We start from the raw sequence: 13,383 nt of genomic DNA, 5'->3' as shown, positions 1-13,383 counted from the left end.
TTTCTGAGCTGACCATTATTTCAGCGTTGATGATCTCATTTCACTGAATGCGCCCTCTCTCAAGTCACAGAAGGTGATATAGGGGCTGATTTATTAAGCTCGGTGAAGTGATAAAGTAGAAGGTGATAAAGGACCAGCCAATCAGATCCTAACTGCCATGTCACAGGCTGGGTTTGAAAAATGAAGGTTAGGAGCTGATTGGCTGGTCCATTATCACCTTCCACTTTATCACTTCACCGAGCTTAATAAATCTGCCCCTCAGTGTCAAATATGATTGGAGTTATTGCCTTTCTTTTATTAAGTCCAGAGTACTGGAATCTAGTTTTTGCCCAAGAGGCACTGTTAGGGAACTCCAGCACTACGGTGTGAGACCCATAGATCCGGTGAGAGGGTCTTCTGCCTATAACAGCCCCTGTTGTTTTCTTAGTGTATGATGTACATACCAGTACTTAGGTTGCTGCCAGGACTTAAACCTCTAGCAGTAGGGGCTTACAAAATAAGTTGGAGTAATATACTAAGTAATGGACTAGACTAGAACACAAAGGGTTAAGGTCAGGACTGGGGCAGGATCTCAGCAAATGCAGATAAAGCACTGTGAGGTGGAATAACAGCACTGTGCAGTTGATCAATATCTTGTAGGCTAAGCACAACATAACACTAAGGAGGCACATTAGAGGTTAATAACACTGGAACAGTACCAGGGTTCAGGCAAGGTAAGGCAAGACTTCTGGTAGGCAGAGATTCAGGCAGACGGGCAGAGTATCCACAGGACAAGCATGAGGTGCAAGCGCCTGGAACACGTACCAGCAGCTTATACCACAGCACAAACTATAACAAGCAGGAAGGAGCTGGCCTGGCTGCCTTATAACAGGGATATCCACTAATCAGTGTAGCCAGAAAGAAGGAACTCCTAATTACATAAGTGAATGCAGCTGCAGTGCTGCACATATACAAACAAGCCGCTGACAGAGAAGCTGAATACTAAGCCCCCAGAAAAACAGCTTATGCGATTGGAACTCTGCCCAACCATTATCAACTGTGGTAGGAGATGTCTGCTTCTCTTGTGGGATCAGTGGTTCATCAAGTTCATATTCCTGGGTGATCACAGATCAGGATTATGTCATCAATCTCTGTAGACTAGGTCAAGTGGTAGTCTCTATGCATTGCCAAGGACAAGATTATTCAAGTGCCTGTAGAACAGTGGGGGTAGAATTCATACTCAAACCTGTTTTGGTCCAAAACAAACCCTCATTCAGATGGGGAAGTTTAAGACATAATTATTGAGATCCATGGCATAGAAGAGGACAATTTTATGGTATCCATGTATGTCATGGGGGCTTACATGCTTGTTTCTATCTGAGAAGGTTATTACCACCTTCTTAGATATGCAGTTTCAATTCCACCAATTGCAGTTCAGGAATCCACAAGGGTTATCAAACATTATGGTTGACATGGCTACTCTCCTGAGTTGCAATACACATTTATTGGCAAGCTGATCAATCAGATTATGTCACTCTCAGGTACTAAAACGGAGGGGTAATTGAGAAGAGAAACAGGAAAAAGGAAAAGAAAAAGAGAAAAGAGTAAAGAAAAAGAAATAGGAAGTGGGAAATAAAGGGGGGGGGGATAGTGCTGCTTTATATGGAGGTGTCCCTCCTCCAGGTAATCGTGGATATGGTAGTTATACAGCACTGCTTATAGGGTTATGGTGGGGAAGGGGGGGATGTGTTAGGATGTGTTAAGTTCTGGGACAAATGTAGAAGTCATGAAAATAACTTTAATTTATTGGCGTTAGGGTGTAGGTGGCTTTAAAAAAGTGAATAACAATGGGAAAATGTTAACAGCCCAGGAAAAAACAAACAAAATTAAAAATAAAAATAGAAATAAGTATGATGCAAAGTTTCAAATGAATATCTCCATCAGTGCAGTGTCACCAAAGGGGGAGTCCCACATGTGGTGAGAATAAGGTTATTCTTTAGGAACACCTCTGTACCATAAACTCTTAATCCCCAAAGTTTATGTCTCCCCCTGGCTGGGTTTTCCTTTACCTTAACCAGCCAAACAATTCAAGATCTTCTGCAGAGTGGATATGCTGTTCTATCATCTGTAAAATAGAGTAGATAACACTAAGTAGACAGATACCTCATAAACCAATAGATTAGCATAGCTTAATGTAGTAATGTAGCTTAATTATAGAGACTTTTTATTCAGCCAGTCTAAGGTGGTATAGAGGGAAATTCTAAAAAGTGACCATTTTATTTATTTCCAGTTATTTATATAGTGCACACATATTCCGCAGCGCTTTTACAAAGAATATTTGTCCATTCACATCAGTCCCTGCCCCAGTGGAGCTTACAATCTATATTCCCTATCATATGTACACACACACACACACATTCACACTATTAACCTACAAGTACCTACGAGTATATTTTTTGATTGTGGGAGGAAACCGGAGTACCCGGAGGAAACCCACGCAAGTAGGGGGGGAAAATATACAAACTCTGCACAGTAAGGGCCATGGTGGGAATCGAACCCATGACCTCAGTGCTGTGAGGAAGTAATGCTAACCATTACACCATCCATATTGCCCAGTAAAAGTGACTACCAGATTGCTGTGGCTATGTGACAATGTAACTTATTGATAAAACCTTTACATTATGTACATTGTGCTACAGTACCATCTGGGAAGTTTGTACAGCTATACACAGTTATAAGGAAAGTCTATTTTACACTCCAAAATTATCATCATTAGATAATTTGATGCCAAGATTAAAAATATGAGCGGTTTAACATTCATTACATGCACATACTGTATGCAGTATGAATGGTGATTTCCTGAACACGCATATAGTATTCCCTGTGCTTTCTGGATAGCACCATCAAGAGTATCAGGCCCTAAAACACTATCTCTCCTTAGCAGACCATTTAAATAAATTGAGACACATGAAATATTATTTTTAAATGTTGTAATATTATGCTCAACTGCGCAAAAGTAAGCAAAGGCACTCAACAAAAAATGGTGTAAAATAAAACATACTGAAAATCATTGTAAAGTTTCAGCTGAAGCTTAAACTGATATATTAAGCATGAAACAATATTTACAAATGTATCTTCCTTTCTAGCTTGCCGCTGTGAATATGAAGGCAAATTTTACAACTATACAGAAGTAATTCCAAGCTTAAATAATGAACATGGAAAATGCACGCAAATGAAGTGTGAATTAAATGGAGAAATTATTGAAATCAGTAACATTTGCACAACAGTCGTTCCTACTGCACAAAGATTAATGGAGACAACTAAAGAGATCCCAGTTGACTTTCCAGAAATAATACCTACATTCCCGGTCAGAACCTCTACATTTCCATCAATTTCAGGCAAAAAAACTTCCATTGCCGGAACTACATTTACATATTCCATGTCACCATACACACCTAAGGTTAATACAAAAACAAGCCCAATAACCTTAACCTTATCAGAACCAACCGGAACTTCCAATTATATAAATTCTACACCTACAACTAAAACTACTATTCCTGATTATTCAATTAGTGGAACTTCCACCCATGCAACACCCTTGACTTCAGCTCCTGTTACATCTTCTGTGTCATCACCCATACCAAAAAGTACATTTAATCCATCAATTACAACATCCACCAAAGCCATTCCAGAAACCAGCACCTACTCACCAACACTAACAACAACTGCTCCTACTGAGATTTTAACACCATTAAATTCAATATCAACTTCCAGTAATCCAACATCAACGACTGCTAGCAAAAATGGGCCTTGTGCTTGGTGTCGCTGGACAGGGTGGGTTGATACAAATCATCCAACATCTGAAGAAGCTGGAGGAGACCAAGAGACCTTTGAAATAGCACAAAGTAAAGGAATACATGTGTGCAGAGAAAAAAAATATATCCGGAAAATTGAATGCAGAGCTAGCTCATATCCTAGTATTCCAATTGAAAGTCTAAATCAACCTGTAACCTGTGATATTGAAACAGGTTTACAGTGTAGAAACAAGGATATAGTGGGACCATGGAAGATGTGCTACAATTATCAAGTACAATTCTACTGTTGTGATCAGATTTACGACTGTCCTTCTACTTTATCAACTACAACATCTACACTGTCAATTAAAACCACAAGTCATCACCCTACAACTAAAACAGCTAAAGTCACTACTGCAGACTTAAATTTCTCTACATCTACAGGCATAGCAACAACTACATTTCCAGTTTCTTCTGCAAAAATAATGACAGAATCAACAAGCTCTGTTTCTACAACCTCAAATTCAAAAAGTAGTTCTAATTCTAAAATAACTAATACAATAAGTGGAACTTCCACCCTTGCAACACCCTTGACTTCAGCTCCTGTTACATCTTCTGTGTCATCACCCATACCAAAAAGTACATTTAATCCATCAATTACAACATCCACCAAAGCCATTCCAGAAACCAGCACCTACTCACCAACACTAACAACAGCTGCTCCTACTGAGATTTTAACACCGTTAAATTCAATATCAACTTCCAGTAATCCACCATCAACGACTGCTAGCAAAAATGGGCCTTGTGCTTGGTGTCACTGGACAGGGTGGGTTGATACAAATCATCCAACATCCGAAGAAGCTGGAGGAGACCAAGAGACTTTTGAAATAGCACAAAGTAAAGGAATACATGTGTGCAGAGAAAAAAAATATATCCGGAAAATTGAATGCAGAGCTAGCTCATATCCTAGTATTCCAATTGAAAGTCTAAATCAACCTGTAACCTGTGATATTGAAACAGGTTTACAGTGTAGAAACAAGGATATAGTGGGACCATGGAAGATGTGCTACAATTATCAAGTACAATTCTACTGTTGTGATCAGATTTACGACTGTCCTTCTACTTTATCAACTACAACATCTACACTGTCAATTAAAACCACAAGTCATCACCCTACAACTAAAACAGCTAAAGTCACTACTTCAGACTTAAATCTCTCTACATCTACAGGCATAGCAACAACTACATTTCCAGTTTCTTCTGCAAAAATAATGACTAAATCAACAAGCTCTGTTTCTACAACCTCAAATTCTAAAAGTAGTTCTAATTCTAAAATAACTAATACAATTAGTGGAACTTCCACCCTTGCAACACCCGTGACTTCAGCTCCTGTTACATCTTCTGTGTCATCACCCATACAAAAAAGTACATTTAATCCATCAATTACAACATCCACCAAAGCCATTCCAGAAACCAGCACCTACTCACCAACACTAACAACAACTGCTCCTACTGAGATTTTAACACCATTAAATTCAATATCAACTTCCAGTAATCCAACATCAACGACTGCTAGCAAAAATGGGCCTTGTGCTTGGTGTCGCTGGACAGGGTGGGTTGATACAAATCATCCAACATCTGAAGAAGCTGGAGGAGACCAAGAGACCTTTGAAATAGCACAAAGTAAAGGAATACATGTGTGCAGAGAAAAAATATATATCCGGAAAATTGAATGCAGAGCTAGCTCATATCCTAGTATTCCAATTGAAAGTCTAAATCAACCTGTAACCTGTGATATTGAAACAGGTTTACAGTGTAGAAACAAGGATATAGTGGGACCATGGAAGATGTGCTACAATTATCAAGTACAATTCTACTGTTGTGATCAGATTTACGACTGTCCTTCTACTTTATCAACTACAACATCTACACTGTCAATTAAAACCACAAGTCATCACCCTACAACTAAAACAGCTAAAGTCACTACTGCAGACTTAAATTTCTCTACATCTACAGGCATAGCAACAACTACATTTCCAGTTTCTTCTGCAAAAATAATGACAGAATCAACAAGCTCTGTTTCTACAACCTCAAATTCAAAAAGTAGTTCTATTTCTAAAATAACTAATACAATAAGTGGAACTTCCACCCTTGCAACACCCGTGACTTCAGCTCCTGTTACATCTTCTGTGTCATCACCCATACCAAAAAGTACATTTAATCCATCAATTACAACATCCACCAAAGCCATTCCAGAAACCAGCACCTACTCACCAACACTAACAACAGCTGCTCCTACTGAGATTTTAACACCGTTAAATTCAATATCAACTTCCAGTAATCCACCATCAACGACTGCTAGCAAAAATGGGCCTTGTGCTTGGTGTCACTGGACAGGGTGGGTTGATACAAATCATCCAACATCCGAAGAAGCTGGAGGAGACCAAGAGACTTTTGAAATAGCACAAAGTAAAGGAATACATGTGTGCAGAGAAAAAAAATATATACGGAAAATTGAATGCAGAGCTAGCTCATATCCTAGTATTCCAATTGAAAGTCTAAATCAACCTGTAACCTGTGATATTGAAACAGGTTTACAGTGTAGAAACAAGGATATAGTGGGACCATGGAAGATGTGCTACAATTATCAAGTACAATTCTACTGTTGTGATCAGATTTACGACTGTCCTTCTACTTTATCAACTACAACATCTACACTGTCAATTAAAACCACAAGTCGTCACCCTACAACTAAAACAGCTAAAGTCACTACTGCAGACTTAAATTTCTCTACATCTACAGGCATAGCAACAACTACATTTCCAGTTTCTTCTGCAAAAATAATGACAGAATCAACAAGCTCTGTTTCTACAACCTCAAATTCAAAAAGTAGTTCTATTTCTAAAATAACTAATACAATAAGTGGAACTTCCACCCTTGCAACACCCGTGACTTCAGCTCCTGTTACATCTTCTGTGTCATCACCCATACCAAAAAGTACATTTAATCCATCAATTACAACATCCACCAAAGCCATTCCAGAAACCAGCACCTACTCACCAACACTAACAACAGCTGCTCCTACTGAGATTTTAACACCGTTAAATTCAATATCAACTTCCAGTAATCCACCATCAACGACTGCTAGCAAAAATGGGCCTTGTGCTTGGTGTCACTGGACAGGGTGGGTTGATACAAATCATCCAACATCCGAAGAAGCTGGAGGAGACCAAGAGACTTTTGAAATAGCACAAAGTAAAGGAATACATGTGTGCAGAGAAAAAAAATATATCCGGAAAATTGAATGCAGAGCTAGCTCATATCCTAGTATTCCAATTGAAAGTCTAAATCAACCTGTAACCTGTGATATTGAAACAGGTTTACAGTGTAGAAACAAGGATATAGTGGGACCATGGAAGATGTGCTACAATTATCAAGTACAATTCTACTGTTGTGATCAGATTTACGACTGTCCTTCTACTTTATCAACTACAACATCTACACTGTCAATTAAAACCACAAGTCATCACCCTACAACTAAAACAGCTAAAGTCACTACTTCAGACTTAAATCTCTCTACATCTACAGGCATAGCAACAACTACATTTCCAGTTTCTTCTGCAAAAATAATGACTAAATCAACAAGCTCTGTTTCTACAACCTCAAATTCTAAAAGTAGTTCTAATTCTAAAATAACTAATACAATTAGTGGAACTTCCACCCTTGCAACACCCGTGACTTCAGCTCCTGTTACATCTTCTGTGTCATCACCCATACAAAAAAGTACATTTAATCCATCAATTACAACATCCACCAAAGCCATTCCAGAAACCAGCACCTACTCACCAACACTAACAACAACTGCTCCTACTGAGATTTTAACACCATTAAATTCAATATCAACTTCCAGTAATCCAACATCAACGACTGCTAGCAAAAATGGGCCTTGTGCTTGGTGTCGCTGGACAGGGTGGGTTGATACAAATCATCCAACATCTGAAGAAGCTGGAGGAGACCAAGAGACCTTTGAAATAGCACAAAGTAAAGGAATACATGTGTGCAGAGAAAAAAAATATATCCGGAAAATTGAATGCAGAGCTAGCTCATATCCTAGTATTCCAATTGAAAGTCTAAATCAACCTGTAACCTGTGATATTGAAACAGGTTTACAGTGTAGAAACAAGGATATAGTGGGACCATGGAAGATGTGCTACAATTATCAAGTACAATTCTACTGTTGTGATCAGATTTACGACTGTCCTTCTACTTTATCAACTACAACATCTACACTGTCAATTAAAACCACAAGTCATCACCCTACAACTAAAACAGCTAAAGTCACTACTGCAGACTTAAATTTCTCTACATCTACAGGCATAGCAACAACTACATTTCCAGTTTCTTCTGCAAAAATAATGACAGAATCAACAAGCTCTGTTTCTACAACCTCAAATTCAAAAAGTAGTTCTATTTCTAAAATAACTAATACAATAAGTGGAACTTCCACCCTTGCAACACCCTTGACTTCAGCTCCTGTTACATCTTCTGTGTCATCACCCATACCAAAAAGTACATTTAATCCATCAATTACAACATCCACCAAAGCCATTCCAGAAACCAGCACCTACTCACCAACACTAACAACAACAGCTCCTACTGAGATTTTAACACCACTAAATTCAATATCAACTTCCAGTAATCCAACATCAACGACTGCTAGCAAAAATGGGCCTTGTGCTTGGTGTCGCTGGACAGGGTGGGTTGATACAAATCATCCAACATCCGAAGAAGCTGGAGGAGACCAAGAGACCTTTGAAATAGCACAAAGTAAAGGAATACATGTGTGCAGAGAAAAAAAATATATCCGGAAAATTGAATGCAGAGCTAGCTCATATCCTAGTATTCCAATTGAAAGTCTAAATCAACCTGTAACCTGTGATATTGAAACAGGTTTACAGTGTAGAAACAAGGATATAGTGGGACCATGGAAGATGTGCTACAATTATCAAGTACAATTCTACTGTTGTGATCAGATTTACGACTGTCCTTCTACTTTATCAACTACAACATCTACACTGTCAATTAAAACCACAAGTCATCACCCTACAACTAAAACAGCTAAAGTCACTACTTCAGACTTAAATCTCTCTACATCTACAGGCATAGCAACAACTACATTTCCAGTTTCTTCTGCAAAAATAATGACTAAATCAACAAGCTCTGTTTCTACAACCTCAAATTCTAAAAGTAGTTCTAATTCTAAAATAACTAATACAATTAGTGGAACTTCCACCCTTGCAACACCCGTGACTTCAGCTCCTGTTACATCTTCTGTGTCATCACCCATACAAAAAAGTACATTTAATCCATCAATTACAACATCCACCAAAGCCATTCCAGAAACCAGCACCTACTCACCAACACTAACAACAACAGCTCCTACTGAGATTTTAACACCACTAAATTCAATATCAACTTCCAGTAATCCAACATCAACGACTGCTAGCAAAAATGGGCCTTGTGCTTGGTGTCGCTGGACAGGGTGGGTTGATACAAATCATCCAACATCCGAAGAAGCTGGAGGAGACCAAGAGACCTTTGAAATAGCACAAAGTAAAGGAATACATGTGTGCAGAGAAAAAAAATATATCCAGAAAATTGAATGCAGAGCTAGCTCATATCCTAGTATTCCAATTGAAAGTCTAAATCAACCTGTAACCTGTGATATTGAAACAGGTTTACAGTGTAGAAACAAGGATATAGTGGGACCATGGAAGATGTGCTACAATTATCAAGTACAATTCTACTGTTGTGATCAGATTTACGACTGTCCTTCTACTTTATCAACTACAACATCTACACTGTCAATTAAAACCACAAGTCATCACCCTACAACTAAAACAGCTAAAGTCACTACTGCAGACTTAAATTTCTCTACATCTACAGGCATAGCAACAACTACATTTCCAGTTTCTTCTGCAAAAATAATGACAGAATCAACAAGCTCTGTTTCTACAACCTCAAATTCAAAAAGTAGTTCTATTTCTAAAATAACTAATACAATAAGTGGAACTTCCACCCTTGCAACACCCTTGACTTCAGCTCCTGTTACATCTTCTGTGTCATCACCCATACCAAAAAGTACATTTAATCCATCAATTACAACATCCACCAAAGCCATTCCAGAAACCAGCACCTACTCACCAACACTAACAACAACAGCTCCTACTGAGATTTTAACACCACTAAATTCAATATCAACTTCCAGTAATCCAACATCAACGACTGCTAGCAAAAATGGGCCTTGTGCTTGGTGTCGCTGGACAGGGTGGGTTGATACAAATCATCCAACATCCGAAGAAGCTGGAGGAGACCAAGAGACCTTTGAAATAGCACAAAGTAAAGGAATACATGTGTGCAGAGAAAAAAAATATATCCGGAAAATTGAATGCAGAGCTAGCTCATATCCTAGTATTCCAATTGAAAGTCTAAATCAACCTGTAACCTGTGATATTGAAACAGGTTTACAGTGTAGAAACAAGGATATAGTGGGACCATGGAAGATGTGCTACAATTATCAAGTACAATTCTACTGTTGTGATCAGATTTACGACTGTCCTTCTACTTTATCAACTACAACATCTACACTGTCAATTAAAACCACAAGTCATCACCCTACAACTAAAACAGCTAAAGTCACTACTTCAGACTTAAATCTCTCTACATCTACAGGCATAGCAACAACTACATTTCCAGTTTCTTCTGCAAAAATAATGACTAAATCAACAAGCTCTGTTTCTACAACCTCAAATTCTAAAAGTAGTTCTAATTCTAAAATAACTAATACAATTAGTGGAACTTCCACCCTTGCAACACCCGTGACTTCAGCTCCTGTTACATCTTCTGTGTCATCACCCATACAAAAAAGTACATTTAATCCATCAATTACAACATCCACCAAAGCCATTCCAGAAACCAGCACCTACTCACCAACACTAACAACAACAGCTCCTACTGAGATTTTAACACCACTAAATTCAATATCAACTTCCAGTAATCCAACATCAACGACTGCTAGCAAAAATGGGCCTTGTGCTTGGTGTCGCTGGACAGGGTGGGTTGATACAAATCATCCAACATCCGAAGAAGCTGGAGGAGACCAAGAGACCTTTGAAATAGCACAAAGTAAAGGAATACATGTGTGCAGAGAAAAAAAATATATCCAGAAAATTGAATGCAGAGCTAGCTCATATCCTAGTATTCCAATTGAAAGTCTAAATCAACCTGTAACCTGTGATATTGAAACAGGTTTACAGTGTAGAAACAAGGATGTAGTGGGACCATGGAAGATGTGCTACAATTATCAAGTACAATTCTACTGTTGTGATCAGATTTACGACTGTCCTTCTACTTTATCAACTACAACATCTACACTGTCAATTAAAACCACAAGTCATCACCCTATAACTAAAACAGCTAAAGTCACTACTGCAGACTTAAATTTCTCTACATCTACAGGCATAGCAACAACTACATTTCCAGTTTCTTCTACAAAAATAATTACAAAATCAACAAGCTCTGTTTCTACAACCTCAAATTCAAAAAGTAGTTCTAATTCTAAAATAACTAATACAATTAGTGGAACTTCCACCCTTGCAACACCCTTGACTTCAGCTCCTGTTACATCTTCTGTGTCATCACCCATACCAAAAAGTACATTTAATCCATCAATTACATCCACCAAAGCCATTCCAGAAACCAGCACCTACTTGCCAACACTAACAACAGCTGCTCCTACTGAGATTTTAACACCGTTAAATTCAATATCAACTTCCAGTAATCCAACATCAACGACTGCTAGCAAAAATGGGCCTTGTGCTTGGTGTCGCTGGACAGGGTGGGTTGATACAAATCATCCAACATCCGAAGAAGCTGGAGGAGACCAAGAGACCTTTGAAATAGCACAAAGTAAAGGAATACATGTGTGCAGAGAAAAAAAATATATCCGGAAAATTGAATGCAGAGCTAGCTCATATCCTAGTATTCCAATTGAAAGTCTTAATCAACCTGTAACCTGTGATATTGAAACAGGTTTACAGTGTAGAAACAAGGATATAGTGGGACCATGGAAGATGTGCTACAATTATCAAGTACAATTCTACTGTTGTGATCAGATTTACGACTGTCCTTCTACTTTATCAACTACAACATCTACACTGTCAATTAAAACCACAAGTCATCACCCTATAACTAAAACAGCTAAAGTCACTACTGCAGACTTAAATTTCTCTACATCTACAGGCATAGCAACAACTACATTTCCAGTTTCTTCTGCAAAAATAATTACAAAATCAACAAGCTCTGTTTCTACAACCTCAAATTCAAAAAGTAGTTCTAATTCTAAAATAACTAATACAATTAGTGGAACTTCCACCCTTGCAACACCCTTGACTTCAGCTCCTGTTACATCTTCTGTGTCATCACCCATACCAAAAAGTACATTTAATCCATCAATTACATCCACCAAAGCCATTCCAGAAACCAGCACCTACTCACCAACACTAACAACAACTGCTCCTACTGAGATTTTAACACCGTTAAATTCAATATCAACTTTCAGTAATCCAACATCAACGACTGCTAGCAAAAATGGGCCTTGTGGTTTGTGTCGCTGGACAGGGTGGGTTGATATAAATCATCCAACATCAGAAGAAGCAGGCGGAGACCAGGAGACCTTTGAACTAGCACAAAGTAAAGGAATACATGTGTGCAGAGAAAAAAAATATATCCGGAAAATTGAATGCAGAGCTAGCTCATATCCTAGTATTCCAATTGAAAGTCTACATCAACCTGTAACCTGTGATATTGAAACAGGTTTACAGTGTAGAAACAAGGATATAGTAGGACCATGGAAGATGTGCTACAATTATCAAGTACAATTCTACTGTTGTGATCAGATTTACGGTTGTCCTACATTAGCTGTGATGGAAGCACCATCCACTACAATTACTAATCATGTTTCCACAAGTCAAACAAATGAACTCACTAAAGGATTCACTAGTGTCTTGACATCTTCGAGCATTTCAACTAAAATATCAAGCCAAACAAGCTCTGCTAGTACTCAAGCTCATTACTCAAGTTCTGAAGTATCAAAAAACACAGGTATGTTTTTTTTTTTTTAAATGTTTTAAGCATATGATACTACTGTATATTTCTTAATTTATCTGCCATCTTGAAGGTGATTCTATATGTTATTATTGGATAGAGACAGGTGATGTATTGGAAAATGATATTGTCAATCAGTTCATACCACTATCAGTATCTGAAGGTTTTATTTACTAACCATCAGGTTCTATATCCTGGTGTTTCTGATAGTGTTTATGTCAGAAATGTAAAAGGGCAATGTTCTTACTAGCTGTAATTTAATATCAAAATTGTTGCCTTTTTAAGGCACTAAACATAGTGTTCTGAGTTCAGTAGTGCACGCAATGAGGGGAGGAGGGGGGGTCCGAGTACCCAGAAACTTCCCTGATGGACCAACTGATATATTTTTTTCAATTTTGCGATATCATATTGGCTCCACCCCCTCCCCCGCTGATCCGCAATTATG

The 13,383-nt window shown here is 38.2% G+C and overlaps 1 protein-coding gene across 1 annotated transcript in view; it reads left to right on the top strand.

The window, feature by feature from the left end:
• The window catches only part of LOC134968665 (mucin-5B-like), a 171,731-nt gene that overhangs the window by 143,511 nt on the left and 14,837 nt on the right, over positions 1–13,383 (top strand). The window contains exon 31 of the mRNA XM_063944187.1: positions 3,126–12,935. Coding sequence (XP_063800257.1) covers positions 3,126–12,935 — 9,810 coding nt within the window. The remainder of the gene's footprint in view (positions 1–3,125; positions 12,936–13,383) is intronic.

The sequence above is a fragment of the Pseudophryne corroboree genome, chromosome 11 (assembly GCF_028390025.1).
Source record: "Pseudophryne corroboree isolate aPseCor3 chromosome 11, aPseCor3.hap2, whole genome shotgun sequence".
Lineage (NCBI taxonomy): Eukaryota > Metazoa > Chordata > Amphibia > Anura > Myobatrachidae > Pseudophryne > Pseudophryne corroboree.
The sequence above is the reverse complement of the archived record's forward strand: the minus strand, read 5'-3'. Positions and strand labels throughout refer to the sequence as shown.